Here is a 25,881-nt window from a genome sequence, read left to right on the forward strand (position 1 = left end):
TGCGTTAATCCATTCATTGTGCCCCCAGTCCTAACTTGTGCAAATGTCCCACAGATTTACTGCTCTGCATCTCCAAATTTTACAAAATCGAGATCTAATCTCACTACCTGACCTGAGCCATTTTGAGCATGCAGAGGGCTGGATACACCATAGGGAATAATAATAATGAGGCGTCACATTAGGAGGGGTCTATGTCCAATGTAACTCACTCTGGGCTGAAAGGATGAGCATGTAATCAAATGTAAGTAAGTAAATGAGGTATCTCTTAGTTCCTTTCAACCTTTCATGCTCCCCCACACTTCCCTGCTGTGCGCTCACTCACTCTCACTGGTCCGCTGTCCGCTCTTTCTCATTCATTGCATTATATTTCCATTTGCCACTTCTCATCTCCACTGACAGAGCTATTCCAAAACCTCCATCACTTATTTGGGCCACATCAGGCCTATCCTTCTGACTTTTCTCCATCATAGGCTTCCTTCACGTGGATTTATAGAGGACAGAAACCGTTTCCTGGCCATTGACCTGGGCTTTGTCACACTGCATGCAGGGACCTTGTAATTCTGATTCCCCTAAAACAACATCTGGCTTAGCCTGTGTGTGACAGAATAACCCTGCAGGACTTGGAAAGGCTCCATGCATGCAAATATCTGACAGGATTCAATGAAGGAGGCATCTTTCATTAAATAAAAAAAAGAGATGAAGGGCAAGGGGTCATGTGACAGAATTCAAGGAGGCTTGGGGCAGATACAGATGAGGGTGATAAAGGTGCAAGAAAGAAGGTAGCACAGGGTCTGCAATAGACTGGGGCAACTGGACAGAGCGGTGGCAAAGAGGTCTTTATCTGTTAACAATCACTACAATACTATGTAACAATCAGCACATTACAATGTTACAGTCACTACATTACAATGAAACAATCAGCACATTACAATGTTACAGTCCCTACAATACTATGTAACAATCAGCACATTACAATGTTACAGTCACTACATTACCATGAAACAATCAGCACATTACAATGTTACAGTACCTATAATACTATTTAACAATCAGCATATTACCATGAAACAATCAGCACATTACAATGTTACAGTCACTACATTACCATGAAACAATCAGCGCATTACAATGTTACAGTCACTACATTACTATTTATTTATTTTATTTATTTGACGTGTTTTGTATACCGTCATTTGGTTTTGCCATCAGAACGGTTTACAGTGCTCGTGAAACAACATTGGTTACAGAATTCAAAGCATCAAAATGTCAACAAGAAGGAAGGTTTTGGGGTTTGATTCTTAGTTGAATACATATAAAATAATGTTATATATTAGCAATCTGCTATCACAACAATGTTCATACTTGTGGTAATGTTGATACATATATAGGAGACTGTTGTTACATAAAGGCTAGGGGTAGTAAGTGAAGTGAGTTCAGTTGCACATTGTCTTCGGTGTTCAGATGGTGGGAGCTATTTAATTGATTGGGGTATGGAGCGTTTTTCTTGGTGTTGGGTTGCGTGGTTGATTGGTGGTCTTGTTGATTGAGTGAGTTTGAGTAGGCTCTGGTGAAAAGCAAGGTTTTCAGGTCTTTTTTGAAAGTTTTGATGTTTGGTTGATTTCTTATTTCCATTGGTATTGCATTCCATAGCGTGGGGCTGGAGATGGATATGGCTCTTTCGTGGGTTGTGTTTAGTTTTGAGGTTCTGGCGTGAGGGATTTTGAGGAGGCCTTTATTCATTGAGCGTAGGTTCCGTTTTGGAGTGTGGATTACGATGAATTTGCTTAGCCAGTTGTTTTGAAGTCCTTGGATTATTTTATACAGTATTGTAAGTACTTTGTATTCTATGCGGTATTTTATAGGGAGCCAATGTAAAGAGATGAGGGTTGGTGTAATATGCTCATGTTTTTTTAATCCAGCCAGAAATCTGGCGGCAGTGTTCTGTAGGATCTGGAGAGGATGGATGGTAGCAAGTGGTAGGCCAAAGAGTAGAGCGATGCAGTAGTCTAGGTTGGAGAAGATGAGTAGTTGCAGGACTGTTCTGAAGTCATCCTGTGCAAGGAAGGGTTTGAGACGTCTGAGCATTAAAGGTTTGTGGTATCCTTCCTTAATTTTGTTGGTTATGTGGGTTTTGAAAGAAAGTTCTTTGTCTATGGTGATTCCTAGATTTCGCGTATGAGTTACAGGTGAGATTGAGGTATTTGGGTTTTCTGTTTTAAGTGGTAACATGGGGGTGGTGGTGTTTTGTTTTTTTTTGTCGAGGATGATTAACTCAGTTTTCTCTATGTAACAATCAGCATATTACCATGTAATAATCACTAGGGATGTGAATCATTTTTTGATGATTTAAAACAATCGTCAGATATATTTTAAATCGTCAAAAATCATTAGAGCCGCGATACAATAACAATTCCCCCGACAGTCCATGGGACCCCCTCCCCCAAACAAACTGCCACCCTCACCTCCAGGTCCAGGATGCTGACCTTTACCCCCAATGCCACCTAAAGACTTCAGTGCAACCATGTGGTAGACCTCCTGTGCTCCTCTGCTCTCAATACAGCAGGGACTCCGCCAGCACCTCTGGCTTTCTCTAGGCATGCGCACACCCAACGGCCCGGGGCAGGAAATGCCCCACAATAAAAGGCCTTGGTGTTCCCTCAGTTCTTGCCTCGGCAATAAGTCTCCCCACAACCATGTAGTGCAAGTTGCCTCAGCATTCTCAAGTTCCTGATCTTCTCCGTATCTTCAATTCCTAGTCTTCGGTTCCTATTCCTCATCTGGTCTTCAGTTCCGATCCTTTGGTCTTCGTCTCATCAGTCCTGTGGTCAGTCTTCAGTTCTTCTGTGTGCTTTGCCTCTTGTGTGCTCCTTGTCTCCCTGTCCTGCCTATCTGTCCCACCTTCCCTTGGATGGATAACATATATTGATCGGCCTGCCTTCTTGTCTTCTCTTGAATGCCACCTGCTACTGACCACTGCCTGATTATCAGACTTCTCTTAAATGCCACCAGCCCTGATCCAAGCTTGTGTTCGACCTTCACCTGCATGCTTTAGCTTCTCAAGCAGATCTGCGGTTCTTCAGCAGAGGCCCCCACCTAAGACCTGCTGGCCCTGATACCCAAGGGCTCAACCTAAGGGGAATGTGGGCTAGTATAGACGAAGCTCCAGTTGGGCTTCTGCCTCAGCCAACTCCGCCAGCCAACGGTGGGGCCCTGCAGGGTTCTGCCCTGCAGGTTGTGTCAATTCGACCTTGGTCCAGCAACACAGTGGTGGACCATTGGACATTACCATGTTACAATCATTATATTATGATGTAGCAATTATTATATTACCATGTTACAATCACTGCATTATCATGTAACAATCATTACACTGAATATAGAAATGTAGAGTAAAGCAAACATACATATAAATATAGCACATAAAGTTATGATGTGTGTAGACTTAGTAAATCTGTTCGATCTTTAGTCACTCAATTGGAACAAAATGTTTAGAAAGTTACTGAAGGTGACTGAATAAACCCTCAGTAACAATCAGCACATTACTATGTAACAATCAGGACATTACTATGTTCCAATCACTGCATTACCATGTATCAATCAGCATATTACTATGTAACAATCATGACATTTCAATTTTCCAAACATTACATTACCATGTAACAATCAGCACATTGCTATGTAACTATCACAAGTAATCTTGTGATAGTTCCATAGCACTGATTTACCAAGTACTGATTTACCATGTATCCATCAGCATATTACTATGTAACAATCATGACATCCAAGTACTGATTTACCATGTATCAATCAGCATATTACTATGTAACAATCATGACATTTCAATTTTCCAATCACTGCATTACCATGTAACAATCTGCACATTACTATGTAACAATCATGACATTACAATGTTCCAATCACATTACCTTGTAACAATCAGCACATTATTATATAAGTATCATGACATGACAATGTTCCAATCACTACATTATCATGTAACAATAAGGACATTACTGTGTATTTTGTATTTGTAATTTGCATTTATTAAAATGTATTAATCGCTTAACACAAAATAGGCCTAAGCGATTTACAGTAAAACAAGCATAAAATTAAAAATTGGTGACAAAACATACACAATAAAAAGACATAAAAATAAGGACCAACCAACAACAGCACAGAATAAACATGGGCGTAGTACAATGGAGGGTTCTTCAGAAGGAGTCTGTGATTTTTTTTAGAATTGTCATATAGACAAACGTCACCTTATCAGGCCACTGTCAGGACGGGCTTGCGTAGGCCTGCTGCAAAAGGAAGAGCTTCAATTGGGGGTCTGAATTTTCTTAGATTATCTTGAAGATGGAGATCATATGGCAGTGAATTCCAATGTAACAATCACAACATTACAATGCTACAGTCGCCTCATTATCATGTAACAATAAGCACACTACTATGTAACACGACATTACAATGTTACAATCACATTACCTTGTAACAATCAGCACGTTACTATGTAACAATCACGACATTACAATGTTGCATCACTGCATTACCATGTAACAATCAGCATGTTACTGTGTGACAATCACTTCATTGGTGCATAACATACTTACCATGGTCAGCTCAGCATCCTTCTTAGGTACGCCAGGACTTGCTTTCAGTCAAGAAATACCTTCAATAAATCTAGTAGGAGAAGTTCCATGAGCTGAACCAAGACCAGCTTCAGAGCTCCGACTGATGTCCACCATGGTTGCAGCTTGCGTGACTGTGCTGAAATACCAAACAGTTTAATTTTGTAAAAAAAAGCACCAATATCACATGAAATGATCCAACAGATCAAGTCAGTTGGTAGTTTTGTTATGTAAGCATAACAAATAGGAGGGATTTCTTTTAGGACAAGTCAGCCTTCTCCTCCAGAAGATGGGTGCGTGCAATGGACTCCTCATGAACAGCTCTCTTCTTTACAGGGTCAATGAAGAAAATGAAGAACTTTAAACGCCGGTTCTCTCTCTCTGTGCCACGGACTGAAACCATCGAGGAGTCACTGACCGAGTTCACAGAGCAGTTTAACCAGCTGAAAAACAGAAGGAGTGAAGGTATTCGGGGGGAGGGGGAGAGGCTCTCACAGCTCCATCTCTCCATCTCGCTTCAGACAGTGAGAGACCACTTCATCGGTGACCTGGGGTGGGGGCCAGGTGAGGAAAAGGATGAGGGCCGACCGCTGGGATTGTTTCAAATGCATGTGGATAACTGGGGGCTTTAAAGTACAAATTGTATGACAAAATTGTAGTTTTATGCTTTTTGAACCTAAATTCAAAAAGGATGTAAACCACCTTGAGCATTTTTGAAATTATTATTATTACTACTGCAGCTTTCTCCAAAGCACCAGGAGCTCCTTTCCTAAGCATTTTTCCCACAGAAAAGGCTCAGATTTCGAAGCCCTGAGTCCTTTCTTTATTGATATTCATTGGAGGTGACTGGCGTAATCTGCTTGGAACCTTTCTGGTCGATTTTAGAAGCCCTTTGCACGCCAAAGCCGGGAGATACACGCATGACTCGGCCCGACGCACGCTGATCAGATTTAAAAGTCATGCACATGCGCGAGTATCTCCTGATATGCACACAAAACTGTTTCCACAGAAAAGGGCGGGGTCTTGGCGGGACAGCTCTGTACCATGAAATCTGCGCGTACACAAGCGCGCGCCGGAGTCCCCTACCGTGTAATTTACTTCTGCTATGGACGGCATGGAAATTGTAAAATAAAAAAATAATAGGCTAGTCAGCGGGTTTTAAGGGTAAAAGGGAAGGGAGTTAGCTAGGGGGGCTAAGAAGTCCCCTCCTTTACTGGGGTGAACTGGGAACAAACTGGGAAAAGAGTCGGCAGGCATGTCTAGTAAAACCCCCCCCACTTCCGTGAGCAAGGCAGCATTTGTGCACACATGTACGCATGGATAGCTGATTTTAAAACACGCGCACGTATACTGCATTTACACGCATATGTTTTAAAATTGCCACATCCATGTGCGTGAGCTGACAAACGTGTGCACATGTGCAGCCACATGAGGGTCTTAAAATGCACCTCTTAGCGAAGAGCTGAAGGTCTTCATGGTCGTATATCAGACTGTTCCTTGACTCCCTTCCCTTCCACAACTCCTGAAACAGATTTACAGTACCCACATTTATTTATTTATAATTTTTATATACCGATGTTCCTGTAAAGAATACATATCGCACCGGTTTACAAGGAACTGAACAGTCGCCTCCAGGGCGGAAATACATTAACACAAGTATACAGGAAAACTATTAAAGAGAACTTTCATAAACTCAATTAAATGTAACTGGGAACCATAAATTACCCAAATGTAATCCCCTTTGAAGTGCCTGAAAACAAAAGCAGAATATTAAACAAATAAATATTTAGTTTATAAACACAGCTGTTTTACATGGTCTTGGGATTATTCTTCTAAAAAATCCCAGATCTCAGACCAGTTGTGGAGAACTCAACACTGACCCAGTAGAAATGTTAGCTTTCTAGCTATCAGATCAGTTCCTAAAGGGCTGAATGAAACTGTGACAGCAGGACAATGATCAAAGAGAGAAAGAAAAATCCATTTTGGAGGACAGACATGAAACATGGAAGGAGCCAGCTCCTTTCTCCTGCCTGCAGTGTGACCTCTGGAGCTGCTAATGAGCAATTCTCAGCTGTAGACTATGGAGCTGGTGTCCCTCTGAGCCAATGTGAGGGTACCAAAGTGATCCAATTGGAAATTTAGCAACGAGAGAGAAAGCATCATGGAGCTATAATTAGTTGTTCCTCATTAAGAGCTCCTGCTGGACTGTGGGAAGGAAGGAGTCAATAATTCTTCTGCAGACTTTTCTACCATTGCACCTCATTATCAGTGAAAACTAAGAGAGCTCCATGAACACAAAGTGAGAGGCTCTGCCCGCACAGTCAGCTTTCCCCTTCTCCCAGAGCCAAGCACAGTCCCCTGTCTCAGCTCTGAATGGCTCTTCTGTCCGGACTGCACATAGGCTGTCAGGCGGCTCCACGGTTCTAGGATAGGCTAGTCCAGTCCTGAGGTGAATCAGCCTGTGGAATTATAGGAAGGAAAACAGCCTTTGGATTCCTGCATCTCTGAGCCGCACAATCCGTGGGGCTCTTCACTTTTATAACACACATGCACGTCCCCTACGCCCAGGGCCTTCCCATCCAAGCTCACTCCCCCTGCCTCCACGCAGAGTGCAGGCATATATGCACATCTGCCATCATCTAAACATATTCCTGGACCATTCAGAGTGCAGGGATTTGCATTAATTAATTGAAAGCATTGTACAGAAGACTATCCTGATCCCTCCCCTTCCATCCTCTAATTTGGGTTTCTCAGGCCTTCTGGTCCTGTGGGCCCCTTCATCAAGGCCATGACATGCCTGGGAGCCACAGAGCTGGTGGTAGTGCCCGTGAGACTGGCATGCATGGCCTGACTGCTCGGCCACTATCCATCTCGCTAAGAGATAGATGGGGAGGGGAGGGAAGTGAGGAGAAGCAGGAGAAAATGAGTGGCTCTAATGAGGAATGCCCCCTGCTGACGCTTAGGGGATCAGGCAGCAGACTTGGGAGTAGTGATTAAAAGTTGTAAATCAATCCTCTGGAATAAATTCCCTCTGCGGCTGGAGATCAAAGCCCAGGCCGTGTTTAATACAGAATATGAAGACTCCCTGGACCAGCCTCCCACACGCTGCCTTCCCAGTGTTTGGCAGATCAAAGGCCGCAGCTTTTACTAACAATTCAGTACCCGAGCAACGAACAGAAGCCACCCCTAAGCAGCCCTGGTAGCTTAACTGCCAGAGCCAGCAAGGAGCGAAATCTGCGCAGCCCACAATGCCTGCCCTGCCCCAGAGACTTCTTCTATCGCTGGGGAACTCCGCCAGCCGCGGCCACAAAAAGATCCTTAGAATGGAAAGTAACACTCAGCACGAATGGGGGGGGAGATAGGGAGGGGAAAAAGAAGACAAATAGTGGGGAGGGGGAAGCTTAACATGTATAAGGCACCTGGGGGGCAGGGGGTGGTGGGAAAGCAAAACAGGAGGACCTCGTGCAGAAGAGCCAACAGCAGCGAAGGCAACCCCCATGTGCCTGTGGGTCACCTGCAGTCCTCCTGGTGCAAACCTGAGCTGCCGTTCCATTATAAAGCGGTACCACTGATGCCGAGCTGCCCGCACTGTACTGCTTTGAGATCCTCGGCGGGATCATTATTCCCACCGAGTCATGAAAAGCAGAGAAAGCTCAGTCCTTACAACTCCAGCAGTACGGAAAGGGCCCACAGGGACAGGGGTGGCACATCTGCACGGTCAGCAGGATTCAGGCTCATTATCTCCCAGCTATGTGGCTGGAATCAGTTTCCAGGTGATCTGCAGCGCCAGGACATCATCATCGGCCACCCTACAGAACCAGGTCAGCACAGGCTTGACCACTTCAGGCCTCTAATTGCATCACCCAACCCCCTGAGCCCTTCTGGCAGCGAGAAGATCAGGATTCCCACCCTGACAGAGGGATCCCCAGCAAAAAGCATATTTGTTGTCATTTCCTTTTAGACCTTGTAGCCTGGACATGTTACATTTAGTCAAATCCCCTCAGGGCATGTTAACTCCTTCCACAGTCACTGCATGGAAAGTAATCTCATTGTGTGACACCCGGAAGAGGCTGTGGTGCTGCAGGAGCCTGGCTACAGCCACCTGGTGCTAGAAGAAGCGATGGGATTCAGACAGACAGACAGACAGCATTAACACTCTGTCCAGTGGCACAGGACCAATCTCCTGCCATTACTCAGGGCCACACTGCAGTTCGGGTACTCAGGAGCAGACTGGAAGCTTATTGGCCCGGCTTGGTTTGGGTTCGGTGCACAAATGTCTTGCAATCCCTTTCTTCTCAATCTTGTTGCATTTTGTTTTGACATTTTTATTTATTTATTTATTTCAAATTTTGATATACCGGCATTCGAGACAGCAGTCACATCATGCTGGTTCACATAAAACAGGGGTGCATAGAAAACATAACTATAACAAAGGTGCTGAAAAGGCAGTTACATATAACAGGGTGATAAGAACTTGGATGAGAAGGAAGAGAAAGGATAGGTTATTAAATTACATATGTAAAACAATAGAATGGATAACCAAGGTGTAGTTGGAGATTAGTAGACTATGTTGGCTAATATGTAGGCTTATGTTGGCTACATATGTTGGCTTATATGAAAAGCACTACATATGTTGTAGCACTATGTTGTAAAGCACTACATATGTTGGCTTATATGTAAGCACTTTTGAGCATTAGCTAATTATGCAGACTAGAAAGTTGTTAAATGAATCCATTTTTCTAGGATTCTGTATTAATAGGATCATTTGCACATTGTATTTTGGACAGCATTATTCCAAACTGAGCCAGGTGCGACGCAGGGCAGGCTCCAGGTGTGAACTTTAATGACAGCTCCATTTCCATCTCCCCAGGTACTGCACAAGGACACCTGCACCTCAATCCCTTGGGCAGAGACTATGGGGCAGCACCCAGTGCACTGTCCCCCTCAGAGGACAAGTCCCCGACCATGATGCGCTATCGAAGTCAGCGCAGATTCTCCATGGAGGCAAGTCAGCATCCACGACTCCAGCTCAGTCAGTCTCCATCCATCTCAGAGCCCCTCCCCCAACCTCCCATCTCCAGGGAATCTGCCTTCCCTGACATGAAGCAGCTCTAAGCTCTGACTGTAAGTTCATGTGTAGCAAAGCTGCACTGCGAGTCTTCAGGTTCCTGAGGACCTGGGCATGTGTGGGACCTCTGGGAAGGAAGAACTGCAATCTGCACCCTGAACACTCGGGGTTTCACTCATTTTCAGTGATGACTTGTGATTCCCTCGTGTTGTGAGATAAAGATGCAGTTCACAGACAGCAATGCATTTCTTGCATCTTTTGTAGCATTAGTGTTAATGGGAGCAGGCTGAGCTCAATTCTGTCACTTCCAAAAGATTCAGGAAGCCAGAGAGTCAAAACTTGTAGCACCACTGCAACATGATGGCATCAAGCTTTGGCAGAGCAGCACTGAAGTGGATCTGTGAGTGGCACGTGCCGTGTAAAACCTTCTGCCTGTTCTCTGTGCACAGGACATCAGCAAGAGGCTCTCGTTACCCATGGACATCCGGCTGCCCCAGGAGTTCCTGAGGAAGATGCAGATGGAGAGTCCAGAGCTGCCCAAGCCCCTGAGCAGGATGTCCCGCCGAGCATCTCTGGTGAGTAGGCAGGAGGGGTCATCCCAGCTGCCAGCTCTTTAGCTAATCAATGACCTCAGGCTCAGATGTACCTCTCAGGATGTAATGAGCTAAGCCACAAATAAATCAGTGACTTACCTCGCCTGGGCCTGAAGGGGAAGTTAATCTCTTCTGTGAAAGTCCATATTCATACATTTGCCCTACAGGAATTTCAAAGAGTGGGGTGCAGCTCCCCACATTTCTGCCTTCCACCCAAGGAGGTGTCCAGGAAGTTAAACAGGACAGATCATGGCCTCGAGTGATAACTCGTGTGACCATCGGGGCCTGCAGATAGCTCACAGTGCTTTGCTTACAGCTCTTCCTTGGTGATGGGTACATGCATGTGTGTCATTCCGTGTACAGAGATTGCTTATAGCTCTTCCTTAGTGATGGGTACATGCATGTGTGTCATTCCGTGTACAGAGATTGCTTATAGCTCTTCCTTGGTGATGGGTACATGCATGTGTGTCATTCCATGTACACAGATTGCTTATAGCTCTTCCTTGGTGATGGGTAAATGCATGTGTGTCATTCCGTGTTCACAGATTGCTTATAGCTCTTCCTTGGTGATGGGTACATGCATGTGTGTCATTCCGTGTACACAGATTGCTTATAGCTCTTCCTTGGTGATGGGTACATGCATGTGTGTCATTCCGTGTACAGAGATTGCTTATAGCTCTTCCTTAGTGATGGGTACATGCATGTGCATCATTCCATGTACACAGGTTGCTTATAGCTCTTCCTTAGTGATGGGTAAATGCATGTGTGTCATTCCGTGTACACAGATTGCTTATAGCTCTTCCTTAGTGATGGGTACATGCATGTGTGTCATTCCGTGTACACAGATTGCTTATAGCTCTTCCTTGGTGGTGGGTAAATGCATGTGTGTCATTCCGTGTACACAGATTGCTTATAGCTCTTCCTTGGTGATGGGTACATGCATGTGTGTCATTCCGTGTACAGAGATTGCTTATAGCTCTTCCTTAGTGATGGGTACATGCATGTGCATCATTCCATGTACACAGATTGCTTATAGCTCTTCCTTAGTGATGGGTAAATGCATGTGTGTCATTCCGTGTACAGAGATTGCTTATAGCTCTTCCTTAGTGATGGGTACATGCATGTGTGTCATTCCGTGTACACAGATTGCTTATAGCTCTTCCTTGGTGGTGGGTAAATGCATGTGTGTCATTCCGTGTACAGAGATTGCTTATAGCTCTTCCTTAGTGATGGGTACATGCATGTGCATCATTCCATGTACACAGATTGCTTATAGCTCTTCCTTAGTGATGGGTAAATGCATTTGTGTCATTCCGTGTACAGAGATTGCTTATAGCTCTTCCTTAGTGATGGGTACATGCATGTGTGTCATTCCGTGTACACAGATTGCTTATAGCTCTTCCTTGGTGGTGGGTAAATGCATGTGTGTCATTCCGTGTACACAGATTGCTTATAGCTCTTCCTTAGTGATGGGTACATGCATGTGCGTCATTCCTTGTACACAGATCAACTGACAAACAGAAACAAATAACTCCCATGAGCCATATCCAACAAAAAAGTGGGAACAAATACATATTCAATAGTTTTATAACGTAACTAATATTTAAAGACTTGGTATCAGATTTCCACAGTATCTGGCGCGTGACAGGAAGCAGGTTGGAGCTACTCCAGAAGGTTCTCCTACTACCGTTATTTATCAAGCCCTAGTGGTCACTGCATTGCCCTTTCTAGTACTGTATGGATAAGTTCTTGGTAATGACTGCAAAACCATCTAGAACTATGCAGAAAAAGGCAAAGCTAGGAGAGGGCAAGATGGCAGCAGAGCTTAAGGAAGACCGGGAGAGGACTGGAGCGGTCATGTCGGAGGATAGGGTCATTTCTCCCAGTCTGCCCTGGGAGAAATGAAGGAAAGTTAGAGCCTCAGACTCAGAAGATTGTGCCAGATGAGCAGCACAGATCATGGATAGCGTTAGCCAACAATTAAGTGAATGAAGAGAGCCTGAAGCTCGCGGGTGGCTTCCTGAATTGGTAAGAGATCATGAACTTACCCGATTTTTTGAGTCATTTCTGCTGGAGGGGCTTTGGCCTGGATGCTGCGTCGGTGCAGATTAAATGTGAAAGAGTGCACAGAGGCAGCCTAGATCTGAAATGAAGCTGTTTTCAGGAAACAAGAAGAGGCAATCGATAGAATATAACGGGCACAAGTTCTTATTGCCTAACCATTTCTCTGCTAGAGCAGCCTCTCAAAGAAGGCAAATGGCTCTGGTTTGCTCCAAACCTTTCAAAAAAAAGGGAATCAAACTGAAAATTTAGCCTGCGGGGAAACTCTTTTTCTCACTTCTAAAGGTCAAATGAATGCATTTCTGACCCGAGTACAGCAAGATGAACAAGGTCCATGTGAAGATGGCAGCTCCATGGCACTAAACTTAGTTTTATAAAAGTTATTTCACCACGCATGCTTTTTCTACTTTTCTTACATTGAATGTTTTGAATGTGGACATTTCCAGCTGAAAATTTAAAAGGGTAATGTTTGAACTATCAATATCAGTATTTTGGATTGAAAAATAGCCAAACGGGGTTATACTCAGCAGCATACTCTCTGCTGGTTCTAGCAGGGAGAAGAGTTTGCCTGCTTTTATAATTGTTACCTACAGTTGCTTTGGAACTCCCTCATCGCAGGTTTATTTTGTTGTGTTGAAAAAACTCTGTTCAGAAAAGTGACACCATTTATTTCAGTAAAAATACTGCTAGGTGTAATTTATGGGTTTGACAATTGCTTGGTGTTTATTGATTGTAAATATCACTACCCTTATCATTAGGCTTGGGGGTAACCAGCACGGAGCAGCACTTACTACCCTTGGGAGAAATATGGGGATAACCTGCACAGAGCGTCAGTTACTACCCTTGAGAGAAACATGGGGTAGCCTGCATGGAGCATCAGTTACTACCCTTGAAAGAAACTTGGGGGTAATCTGCACAGAGCGTCAGTTACTACCCTTGAGAGAAACATGGGGGTAATCTGCACAGAGCGTCAGTTACTACCCTTGAGAGAAACATGGGGGTAATCTGCATGGAGCATCAGTTACTACCCTTGAGAGAAACATGGGGGTAATCTGCACAGAGCGTCAGTTACTACCCTTGAGAGAAACATGGGGTAGCCTGCATGGAGCATCAGTTACTACCCTTGAAAGAAACTTGGGGGTAATCTGCACAGAGCGTCAGTTACTACCCTTGAGAGAAACATGGGGGTAATCTGCATGGAGCATCAGTTACTACCCTTGAGAGAAACACAGGGGTAACCTGTATGGAGCGGCAGTTACTACCCTTGAGAGAAACATGGGGTAACCTGTATGGAGCATCAGTTACTACCCTTGAGAGAAACATGGGGTAAACTGCACAGAGTGGCAGTTACTACCCTTGAGAGAAACATGGGGTAACCTGCACGGAGCGGCAGTTACTACCCTTGAGAGAAACACAGGGGTAACCTGCACGGAGCGGCAGTTACTACCTTTGAGAGAAACATGGGGGTAACCTGCACGGAGCGGCAGTTACTACCCTTGAGAGAAACACAGGGGTAACCTGCACGGAGCGGCAGTTACTACCCTTGAGAGAAACACAGGGGTAACCTGCACGGAGCGGCAGTTACTACCCTTGAGAGAAACATGGGGTAACCTGCACGGAGCGGCAGTTACTACCCTTGAGAGAAACACAGGGGTAACCTGCACGGAGCGGCAGTTACTACCTTTGAGAGAAACACAGGGGTAATCTGCATGGAACATCAGTTACTACCCTCGAGAGAAACATGGAGTAACCTGCATGGAGTGTCAATTACTACCTTAAGAAGCTTGCTGGGCAGACTGGATGAGCTATCTGGTCCTTTTCTGCTGTCATTACTATGTTATGTTATGTTCTATATTCAGTGCAATGCTCACCAATCAGCTTGGAATATATCAATGAAATATCTGACAATCTCTTTGATATGATATCATGGACGTCATCCAGAATCCGGCAGCGACACTGGGGCTGCAACAAGAAGGCCTCGGGGGCGGCTCCCAGCCACTTAAACAGGTCGGGGCAGGAGCGGCAGAGCCGTGCAAGCAGGGAGAGGCCAAAGCCGGCACTGCCGGCAAACGTCAGCGGCAGGCGGCGTCGGGCGTCCAGGCCACACGGGAGAGGTTGACAGCGGCAGCAGCAGCACGGCCGGCATCGTCGGGCAGAAGGCGAGACAGCTACATTTTTTCATTTTCTTTAAAGACATCGTTATGGGGGCAAGACATTAACTAGGACTTTACTGAATTGTAAGGACAGAGAGTTATGCACCCAGTGCCATTTGCCTGGTGTTTTTTTATCATAAAATATTGGGGATTAACCCTAATAGATCCCAATTTCTACCGCTAAATGAAAATTTGGACTTTCATTCAGGCATTGGATCTTTTTAGGGAATGGAAGTCTAAAAGACTTTTTTGATAGTGAAGCAGAGCACTTAAGTTGTAATCGGCTACAACTGGAGTACAAAAATCCCAACAAACCAATTTCATGGTTTGCTAAGAGAGATCAGGGAAGCAAACCAATATGGCAGTGCAGTAATAATGAGAGATTTCAATTACCCCAATATTGACTGGGTAAATGTAACATCAGGACTTGCTAGAGACATAAAGTTCATGGATGTAATAAATGACTGCTTTATGGAGCAATTAGTACAGGAACCAACGAGAAAGGGAGCTATTTTAGATTTAATTCTTAGTGGAACGCAGGATTTGGTGAGAGAGGTAACAGTGGTGGGGCCACTTGGCAACAGTGATCATAACGTGATCAAATTTAAACTAATAACTGGAAGGGGGACAATAAGTAAATCTGCAGCTCTAACACTAAACTTTCAAAAGGGAAACTTTGATAAAATGAGGGAAATAGTTAGAAAAAAAACTGAAAGGTGCAGCTGCAAAGGTTAAGTGTTCAACAGGCTTGGACATTGTTTAAAAATACAACCCTAGAAGCGCAGTCCATATGTATTCCGCGCATTAAGAAAGGTGAAAGGAAGGCAAAACGATTACCGTCATGGTTAAAAGGTGAGGTGAAAGAGGCTATTTTAGCCAAAAAAAATCCTTCAAATATTGGAAGAAGGATCCATCTGAAGAAAATAGGATAAAACATAAGCATTGTCAAGGTAAGTTTAAAACATTGATAAGACAGGCGAAGAGAGAATTTGAATTGAAGTTGGCAAAAACTCATAATGAAAATCTTTTAAAATATCCAATACAGGAATTCTGCGAGGGAGTCGGTTGGACCATTAGATAATTGAGGGGTTAAAGGGCCGCTTAGGGATGATAAGGCCATTGTGGAAAGACTGAATTAATTTTTTTGCTTCGGTTTTAACTAATGAGGATGTTGGGGAGATACCAGTTCCGGAGATGGTTTTCAGGGCTGATGAGTCAGATGAACGGAACCAAATTACTGTGAACCTGGAAGATGTAGCAGGCCAGATTGACAAACTAAAGAATAGCAAATCTCCTGTAGCAAATGGTGTGCATCCCAGAGGGCTGAAAGAACTGAAAAATGAAATTGCAGACCTATTAGTATTTTGTAACCTATCATTAAAATTGTCCATTTTATCTGAAGACTGGAAGGGTGGCCAACGTAACTCCGATCTTTAAAAGGGCTCCAGGGGTGAATCAGGAAACTATAGACCGGTGAACCTGACCTCAGTGCTGGGAAAAATAATGGAAACTATTCTAATGTTTAAATCACAGAACATATACAGGCCCGGCGCGACCGGGTGTGCAGACCGTGCCTTTATCCTTCTTTAGCCTACCTAACCCACCGGCAGCCGAAGAAGGAGAGACCCATCTTCCATTTATATGTGTGCGAACACGCACACCCGGGCACAGCTTCCGCTTCTCCCCCCAAGCAGGAAGATCGGTGGGCCATGGTGGAGGTCATCCCACCTCGGCCCGATGACAACAGGAGACTGTATGTGTGTGTGAGTGAGAGCCTGTGTGTGTGAGTGAGAGCCTGTGTGTGTGTGAGCTTGTATGTGTGTGTGAGTGAGAGCCTGTGTGTGTGAGTGAGAGCCTGTGTGTGTGTGAGTGAGAGCCTGTGTGTGTGAGTGAGAGTCTGTGTGTGTGTGAGCTTGTATGTGTGTGTGAGTGAGAGCCTGTGTGTGTGAGTGAGAGCCTGTGTGTGTGTGAGCTTGTATGTGTGTGTGAGCTTGTATGTGTGTGTGAGTGAGAGCCTGTGTGTGTGTGAGCTTGTTTGTGTGTGTGAGTGAGAGCCTATGTGTGTTTGTGACTGTGTGATAGCCTATGTGTATGTGTCTTGTGAGAACCTGTGTGTGACCATGTGAGACATGACCATAAGAACATGCTATACTGAGTCAGACTGAGCGTCCATCAAGCCCAGCATCCTGTTTCCAACAGAGGCCAATCCAGGCTACAAGTACCCAAACATTAAATAGATCCCAAGCTACTGATGCTGGTAATAAGCAGTGGTATTCCCTAAGTTATAGTAACATAGTACTGACGGCAGATTAAAGACCAAATGGTGCATCCAGTCTGCCCAGCAAGTTTCTTATGGTAGTAACTTGTGCTCCCTGTGGTTATCTCCAAGCCTTATATATTAACAAAGCAACATTTTTACTGGGTGAGGAGCCTTGTCCAGCCGTGGCATTATGCAGGGTCACTGGGTACGGAACATGGAACGGCGAGTGGAATGAAGACAGGTGAGAATTTGATATCCTTACAGTATAAGCTGTGTAAGGAACACGTGAATCCTGAAGTGCAGGTGGAGGTCAGGATGTAAACGTAACGATGGTTGGGAGAAGCACATTCACCAGTTTTATTGATACCATGAAAAGACATAAAATGGGACTAGCTCTGACAGACCTCTGTACTAGTTGTAAAATAGGAAAATATGAATCCTCGATTCTTTTCCTGTTATGTCAAAAGAGTTTTTCCATTTTGGGATAATGGCCTCTTGTTAGTACACAAGTTCCCTATAGCGGGTTGGCTTCACTTTCTGGCACATGCTTTTGTTACAAAGAGCACTGAAATCTATCAGGCCGATACAATAAACCTGCGTGGAAAGCGGGCTCTCGCTGCTCATCATGGGATGAGGGCTATTAGTTTCACGAGGGGTTGGATGTGTGTTTTTGGATACGCTAATCCCCTTATGGTATAAGAGGTCCTACACAAACGTCCAAAACTTGCGTCCAACTGCGGGTTAGACAGTGCACTCAGCTGAGCAGGCTGTATTTTATCAGCCCGAATGTTATTTTGATTGCACGTAAGTGATGTCTTCATAAATAGATAAAGGAAGCACCGCCCACTTTCAATGCTCTGGTGGGACAAAATGATTGCATGCAAAAGCTGCAGCCTGAAAGGTACATATAGATTATATAGGAGGTTGGAAAAAGGTATTTTTCTTTGCTTCCTGCTGACAGAAAACTGCCCTAAAGGTAGTGGTTATTCTGATATATGGTGATGGGTTTGTATTGTGTGTTGCTGGATTGTGTGGCGAGTATAAGGAATGTATGGGGATGCTGTGAGACATGGGGGTGAAAAGGAGACAGGGGGATTTGTTTGAAAAACAGCATAGGAATCTTAATGTAGGTGATAGCTGTACATTGAATTGTCATATTATCTGCCGAAATATATTATGAACTATGTTTCTGTTCTCTTATTGTGCTAGTATATGTCTTTTGGCTCTGATTGTTTGTAAGGCTATTTCCTTGCAGTAATGTTGGTATCATATATAAGTGTGAAAGTGCGCTGTTCCAGGTTTCAATCCAAACCCATCAGAAAGAAGGCAAAGATACTCTGTCTGCAATGTAAACCCTGGTGCTGGGCTTGATGGACCTTTGGTCTGACCCAGTATGGCATTTTCTTATGTTCTTTCTTATGTGCTCGGTCTGCTTCAGGGGCCTTCTTGTGTGCATGTGCTGCTCCCTCCCAAAGCTCTTATGTATCACAACGCAGAGTGTTTTTTTCCTTTATTTAAATTGGGTTTCCATTGAATCTGTGGCGAAGGATTTTAGAGAGATTGTACTTTTGCAGGAAAGGACTTTGGGTGCATGATATATGATTACAGTAAGTAAAATCGTAGCGCAGTCACCAATTCCTAATAATGGAGAGAGGCCATGTGCCCCCCGCCCCTGCAGCGGGGTCAGGGATGCTCCCCGGCGCACTCATGGGACTCCCATGGAGAGAGTCACTGAGGGCTGGCGGCTCCTGGCTCTGGAATTTCTCATGTGCCCGGCGCAGGAGGCCAAGCTTACTCTCACCCACTTTCTTTTTCTCTCATGCAGTCTGATATTGGATTCGGAAAACTGGAAACCTACATTAAACTGGACAAACTGGGAGAGGTAAGCAGAAAGACAGAAAGTTCCTTCCAGCGATGAATGTGTAAAACGGCAGGGCCCGCTTCAGCCCTGGGAGTCAGTGCAGGCTGCACAGACCATGGAGCAGAGGGGTCATTGCTCAGAAAGGTCCGGCGCCTGGCACGAGCCTTAGGGCTACCATAATGTCTCCTCACTTAAAGAGCAGAGCCAGAGACCTTGCTGAAGGCTTGTGACTCCCTGCAAACTCACATTGTGCTCTTCTGCATTTTCCATTCAAGGGAACCTATGCCACAGTGTTCAAAGGCCGCAGCAAGCTAACCGAAAACCTGGTGGCACTGAAGGAGATCCGGCTGGAGCACGAGGAGGGGGCACCGTGCACTGCCATACGGGAAGGTAGCAAAATCCCATGACAGACGCAGGAGCCCAGCAGTCCTAGCGCTGAGTGCGTGCCTGCTGGTGCTGCCGTGCAGGAGGCTCTTTTTACAATGAGCTTAATGGTTCCTTATCTACCTCCAGTTGGGTGAATTGACTCCCAAGAGATCAAACAGAGTTCACTTTTGAAATTTAACAAAAAATGTTAATGCATCCAAATCTGGAAGTACGTTTTGTGCTTTGAGAAGTGAGAACATTAGTTATTCATTTTCTCGTATATGAGGTTGAGAAGGTAACTGAAGCCTGGCTAAACCTTAGGACTCCTGGAAGAATACCTAGCCAGTCAGATTTCCAGGATTGCCCTAATGAATATGCATGAGGTAGAGTTGCATTAACGGCTTCTCCAATATATAGAAATGATCTCAAGCACATTCATTGGGGGTATCCTGAAAACCAGACTAGGACTTGACTGTAGTATCCGAGAGCGTCTCTGTATCTACGCACTGGGGGACTACCATGTCTTCTGCATTTCCTGTGTGGTGTTTCATCACTTCCTGTGCTCTACCTAAGTGAAGCCCTTGACCTGAAGGCCCCTGACTACGTTCTAAGGCGTGGAATCTAAGCAACAATGAAACAGTTGCTGTAGAAGTGAAAATATGCAGAATGATGCAGGGTCTGACTGAGCAGATGGTAATGGAAGCCACATGCACAGCCCAGACTCTCTGTGCACTGATGCCAGGCTCAGTCACAGGCTACGTGGGGTTCAGTGCAAGGTGAGGGTATGAAGCCCCCCTCAGAAACCCAGCAGTGATCCATGGGTGGGGAGGAGGGGTCCACCGCACAGATCGGGGGACTGACGCTGACCCAAAGCATAACTGTGGCTTTCTTGCAGTCTCTCTCCTGAAGAACTTGAAGCACGCCAATATCGTAACCCTGCATGACATCATCCACACAGATCGCTCCCTCACACTTGTCTTTGAGTACCTGGTAAGGCAATGACCCCTGTCTCCTGTGGATCAATGCATGAGATATGAAACATGCCTTTGGTGAAAGGCAGGTCCAGTTTCTCTGGAAGCACTGGACTGGACCACGTAATGTGGCCAGCTCATCTCCATTCAGGAAGGCTGCACCTGTTCTCTACATTACTATCAGACAAGGATCCAGGCCCAGCTCTTGGGTGACAGTACCCTGCTTCTTCTCTCGGTCCAAGCTATTGGGTGACAGTACCCCAGTTCCCCTCTCAGAGTCCAGCACTAGCAGACAAAGGTCCAGCCCCAGCTCTTGGGTGACAGTACCCCAGTTCCCCTCTCAGAGTCCAGCACTAGCAGACAAGTGACCCGGTCCCAGTTCTTGGATGACAGTACCCCGGTTCCTGTATCATTTAGCACCAGCAGACAAGGGTCCAGTCCCATCTGCACTGAGCAGCATCTCTCTGGTTGCAGGACAGCGACTTGAAGCAGTATCTGGATAACTGTGGGAACCTGATGGGTGTGCATAATGTGAAGGTAAGATCAACCCAGGTTCTGGGGATAGGGGTTTACATCTTTACTTCCCCTGCATAGGCCAATGACTTTCCATTTGGGGTCAGCTCCCATCCAAGGCTAGTCCCTAACCCAGAGAAGCAGCAGGCGCCTCCCTGGCTTTCTCAGAGGAGGTGCTGGGATGATGGAAGACTGAGAAGGTCTAATAAAGAAAGGTTTGTAGCAGAGAATGCTTGTCCCATTAACCTTTGTATAACAGATTCAGTTTCATCTCTTTATCGGAAAGTCTTGCTAAAACAAGACCCTGATCACCTCGTACCCCTTTGCTGCTGCAGGTCTTCGCATTCCAGCTCTTGCGAGGTCTCTCTTACTGCCACCGGCGCAAGATTCTGCACAGAGACCTGAAGCCACAGAACCTGCTCATTAATGAGAATGGGGAGCTAAAACTTGCTGATTTTGGTAAGTACCGGCTGGGGAGGTGCAGACACTCTAAGAGAGTGACTGGTCACAATCTGCAGCAGTCTCACGACCCTACCCATCCATTCTTCCTCCTGAGCTCTGATCCCAGCACAGCTGACTTGACCATTCTCCGTTTTGACAATCCACATGACTTGTGCCCTCAGGAAATGAGGAATGCCTGTGCAGTCTGTGATGGCCATCAGTATCAGTATTGTAAAGATATCTTATTGCCCTCCCAACGTGGCCATGCACGTTGCATTCACTGGAAGACAGTCATTAGCGTTACATCCCCTGATGAAGGATTTTTGTTTGAAACACGGCCATGTTGGGAGGGCAATACGATAGCTTTACAATTGTTTAATGCCAGGGGTCACACCGATAGCCATTTAGCGATCAGTTCACATTCCATGTCAGATTATTCCATATATGAACATTTTCATTATAAACATTTATGAGTCAAGTTTATGATAAATGTGTTACGGGAGCGATCCCATTTCCGGGGAGAGTTGTGTGCGCGACTGCAGAAAGCTCCGTAGAAGCACCGAGCAGGTGAGATGTATCCCAGCACAGACGGACAGGCTGAAGACCAGGGACTCGGGCCTCCGCCAAACCTGATGCATCAGTAGAGACCCAACAACGCAATGCTGGTCTCTGGGGTAGCCCTCTGGTCACTCTATAGCCCTTTCAGACCTGCCATATGGGAATGGCAAATGCATCAGGACGGACAGAGGTTGAGGACAGGCGATGGTACTGGAACAAGACTAAGACTCAAGACATGGTCAGACAAGGACACTTGAAGACATGGTTGGGCAGAGGCACTTGAAGACATGGTCGGGCAGAGGTACTTGGAGACATGGCTGGGTGAAATATGAGGCAAGAAGGCAAGGCTGGGTCATGGTTACATCAAGGTTAAGACATGGCTACATCAAGGTTCAGGCAAGGCTACATCAAGGTTCAGGCATAGCTACGTCAAGGTTGAGGCAAGGATTAGGCAGGACTGAGGCAAGACGAGGACTCTTGAAGAATGGACAGACGACAGCAAGGTAAAACTCAGGATGGAGTGTAATCCGGATAACATGCTAACTCACTCAGCCGGAAAGGAGGCTTCAGTGGCCAGGAAGGCCCTCCGGCTATCCACTGACAGCACAATCCACCAGAGGCTAGGCGAAGCCGGAGTCCAAGACGTCGGAAGACAAGGCTTCAAAGAGAGGAGCCGGAAATAGTGGATGCCAAATGGTGGAACATCTGAAGACTAGACGGCTGTTCATCTGGAGACAAGGACATCGAAGACATCAAAGACAAGACATTTGAAGGCAGGTTCTACTGGGGTATCCAAGGCAAGGACATCAGGACTTCGGACCCTAAGGCACTCAATGAAGAGCAACAAGGAAGCACTGGAAGAAGAACATCCAAACGCCAGGCCTTCTGGACTTCGGACCTGCCAGGCACTCAACCAAGAGCGTCACGAAGGCACCAAAGGACAGAACAGCTGGACGTCTACTGACAAGGACTACTTCAGAAGAAGACATCTGTGAACAGAGCATCTAAGACGGACATCAGGGGAGACAGGACAACAGAAAGCAAGGTCATCTGAAGAAGGAGACATCTGTGGACGAAGACATCAGACGGGGACATAGATGGACAGGAACACGAGCTCCAACGAGAGACCAAGACATGGAACGAAGGTGAAGACAAGGATCAGGAACCACAAATGAAGAGAAGGGAAATCCCATGAAGAACAGAGTGCCTTGAAGAAGTGGAGGAGGATGACATTGGAGACTTCTGGACTGAAGAGCTGGAACAGAGATCCAGGAGCAGTCCAGCTCCATGACTGACTCCTTGCGAAGGCAACAAAGGACTGAAAGCTGAGCCCTTTTGTAGGGCTGAAGAGGAACAACCAGGATGACATCATGAGGAGGAGCCAGAAGGACTGGCCCTTTAAATCCTGAGAAGAGGCACGGCCCTGCGCCTAAGGAGACAGTACCAGGGACAGCAGCTATGCTGTGAAGCAGGAGAAGCAGGCCCAAGGCATCGGAGATGGCTCCTGCTGTGAAGAGAGGACTGCAGCCGGAAACTCCCCACGCAGGGGAGGAGACAGTGTCAGCGGCCTTTGGGCCATGAAGAGGCAGGGTCGGCAGCCTCCTGGCCGCATAGAGGCATGGCGGCAAGGTTCGCTGTGAAGGAGCAGACTGTGGGCGGTCTTCAGACCTCGAGAGAGTGGCAGCGGCAACGATGGAGAAGTCAGCGGCCTCCAGGCCATGAAAAGGTGAGAGGCTGCTTGTGGGCTTATCCCACAGGCAGAATCGTAACAAAATGTTGTATTTTTGATCTTCCATTATTTTGTTGCTTCATACACCATTTTTAATTGCTTAAAAAACATTTTGAAAGGCTGGTAGTTGATGATTACAAAGATAATGGCTCTGATAACCTGGAGGGCATCAGTAAGTGAGCCTGTTATGAAACGACCAGCTCATCCCTTTACATATTTTTTGGAAATTTTGAGCAGTGTAATGACTTTTTTTGACATCTAATTTAGTCCATTTGGTTCGTAAACAGGGGGTATTGTTTGGAGTTGAATTTAGTTAGTGTTACACCTTCAAGTAGAGTTTTAGAATTTGTCTGCAGTCTGTGAGACATAGAAATGATCTTCCTTTTGTTTTCCTTACAGGTCTCGCCAGAGCCAAATCTGTCCCCACTAAAACCTATTCTAATGAAGTAGTGACGCTCTGGTACCGCCCACCCGATGTCCTGCTGGGATCCACGGAGTACTCCACACAGATTGATATGTGGTGAGCTGCAAACCTACACCTTAGCACAAGATGACCTTAGGATACAGCTGCACTGACATCAGATTATTGCTGTGTTTCATCAGTCCTACTCGGGGATCCTTAGCTGTACCTGCACGTACAGAATGTGGGCACGGTCCTTCGGAAAACCAAACAAACATCAAAAAGCAGACATGCAGAGAAATTAACAGTTCAACCACTTTTCACCATGTGCACTGTCTCATGAAGCAGGTACAACTGGGGAACCCGCTCAAAACTGTGCCTGCTTCATGAGAGGCGTAGCTGTGCTATAAACACACGGTGAAAAGTGTTTGCACTCTTAACTTCTCTGCACTTCTGCTTTTTGATGGAAAAAAAAGAAACAAGCCATCTCTTGATTTATCCCAGAATAAGACTGTGGAGGTTTTTTCCAACTTCCAGTTCTTCATTAATGCTCGGTCTGTATCCTGCCCTTTGGGGAATGGAGGGGTGGAAGTGCCTGTGCCCTGCACTGAGGGGTGGCTGTTCCTCTGGGGGAAAGGAATGCTGGGGTATTGGTTTATAATTGGGTGTACAGAAATGCACTTACCTTGTGCTCTCTGCATGACTTTTCAGGGGGGTGGGCTGCATCCTCTACGAGATGGCCACTGGCCGACCTCTCTTCCCTGGCTCCACTGTAAAAGAAGAGCTACATCTCATTTTCCGGCTGCTGGGTGAGTCTGCATTCTCCTTTTTCTCCACCAGAGGGAGCTTAGGATCCCACTTTCCTGCTGATTAATGGCAAGGGGACTGGATGCTCAGCTCTGCACAGCTCACTCCACATCAGCTTGGGTGTGGATGCTAGACAAGAGGTGCATACCCTTTGGGCTTCATTTGAAAAGAGCTTTACCCTAATCCCCTTTGAAAATTTAATTTAGTGGATATGGAAATGGCCGCAGTGAGAAAGCAAATCAGGAAAGGCACAAGTCATCAAGAGTTGGGTGGCAGGCTCAGAGGATTCTGGGATAGAGCAGAGCAGATAGACCCCAGGATTCTGGGATACAGGGCCGGTGCAAAAGCATTTGGTGCCCTAGGCAAACCTTGGTCATTTACCTCCCCCCTCCCCACCCCAACTTAACTATTGACGGCAGCTTGAACACAGCACTTCCTCCTATTGGTGGCAGTGACTCCAGCAGAGCGCTCCCTTATTGGTGGAATTGGCTCTGGGACTGCACCACTCTGGACCTCATGCTAGCAGGATTTTGCCGCCTCCAAAATTTGGTGCTCTAGGTGACCACCTAGTGTGCCTAAGGAAGCACCAGCCCTGCTGGGATAGAGCAGTGCAGGTGGGAGGTCAAGAGCATTCTGGGACAGACCAGTGCAGGTGGGAGGTCAAGAGCATTCTGGGACAAAGCGGAGCAGGTGGGAGGTCAAGAGCATTCTGGGACAGAGCAGTGCAGGTGGGAGGTCAAGAGCATTCTGGGACAAAGCAGTGCAGGTGGGAGGTCAAGAGCATTCTGGGACAGAGCAGTGCAGGTGGGAGGTCAAGAGCATTCTGGGACAGAGCAGTGCAGGTGGGAGGTCAAGAGCATTCTGGGACAGAGCAGTGCAGGTGGGAGGTCAAGAGCATTCTGGAACAGAGCGGAGCAGGTGGGAGGTCAAGAGCATTCTGGGACAGAGCAGTGCAGGTGGGAGGTCAAGAGCATTCTGGAACAGAGCGGAGCAGGTGGGAGGTCAAGAGCATTCTGGAACAGAGCGGAGCAGGTGGGAGGCCAAGAGCATTCTGGGATAGAGAGGTGCAGATGGGAGGCTGAAAGGATTCTGGGATAGAGCGGTGCAGGAGGGAGGCTCAGAGGATTCTGGGATAGAGCAGTGCAGATGGGAGGCTGAAAGGATTCTGGGATAGAGCGGTGCAGGAGGGAGGCTCAGAGGATTATGGGATAGAGCGGTGCAGGAGGGAGGCTCAGAGGATTCTGGGATAGAGCAGTGCAGATGGGAGGCTGAAAGGATTCTGGGATAGAGCGGTGCAGGAGGGAGGCTCAGAGGATTCTGGGATAGAGCAGTGCAGATGGGAGGCTGAAAGGATTCTGGGATAGAGTGGTGCAGGAGGGAGGCTCAGAGGATTCTGGGATAGAGCGGTGCAGGAGGGAGGCTCAGAGGATTATGGGATAGAGCGGTGCAGGAGGGAGGCTCAGAGGATTCTG

General features: G+C 46.3%; 1 protein-coding gene across 5 annotated transcripts in view; it reads left to right on the top strand.

The window, feature by feature from the left end:
• CDK18 (cyclin dependent kinase 18) overlaps positions 1 to 25,881 on the top strand; it is a 63,889-nt gene that overhangs the window by 28,615 nt on the left and 9,393 nt on the right. For all 5 annotated transcript variants that reach the window (XR_003852212.1, XM_029573566.1, XM_029573564.1 and 2 more), the window contains exons 2-11: positions 4,965 to 5,093; positions 9,499 to 9,632; positions 10,146 to 10,271; positions 18,589 to 18,645; positions 18,900 to 19,014; positions 19,886 to 19,980; positions 20,436 to 20,498; positions 20,810 to 20,933; positions 23,602 to 23,722; positions 24,314 to 24,411. Coding sequence is in view for 4 of the 5 variants with exons in the window: in XM_029573566.1 (XP_029429426.1) it covers positions 4,965 to 5,093; positions 9,499 to 9,632; positions 10,146 to 10,271; positions 18,589 to 18,645; positions 18,900 to 19,014; positions 19,886 to 19,980; positions 20,436 to 20,498; positions 20,810 to 20,933; positions 23,602 to 23,722; positions 24,314 to 24,411 (1,062 nt within the window). In the remaining variant the exon portion in view is untranslated. The remainder of the gene's footprint in view (positions 1 to 4,964; positions 5,094 to 9,498; positions 9,633 to 10,145; positions 10,272 to 18,588; positions 18,646 to 18,899; positions 19,015 to 19,885; positions 19,981 to 20,435; positions 20,499 to 20,809; positions 20,934 to 23,601; positions 23,723 to 24,313; positions 24,412 to 25,881) is intronic.

This window comes from Rhinatrema bivittatum, chromosome 12 (assembly GCF_901001135.1).
Source record: "Rhinatrema bivittatum chromosome 12, aRhiBiv1.1, whole genome shotgun sequence".
Classification (NCBI taxonomy): Eukaryota; Metazoa; Chordata; class Amphibia; order Gymnophiona; family Rhinatrematidae; genus Rhinatrema; species Rhinatrema bivittatum.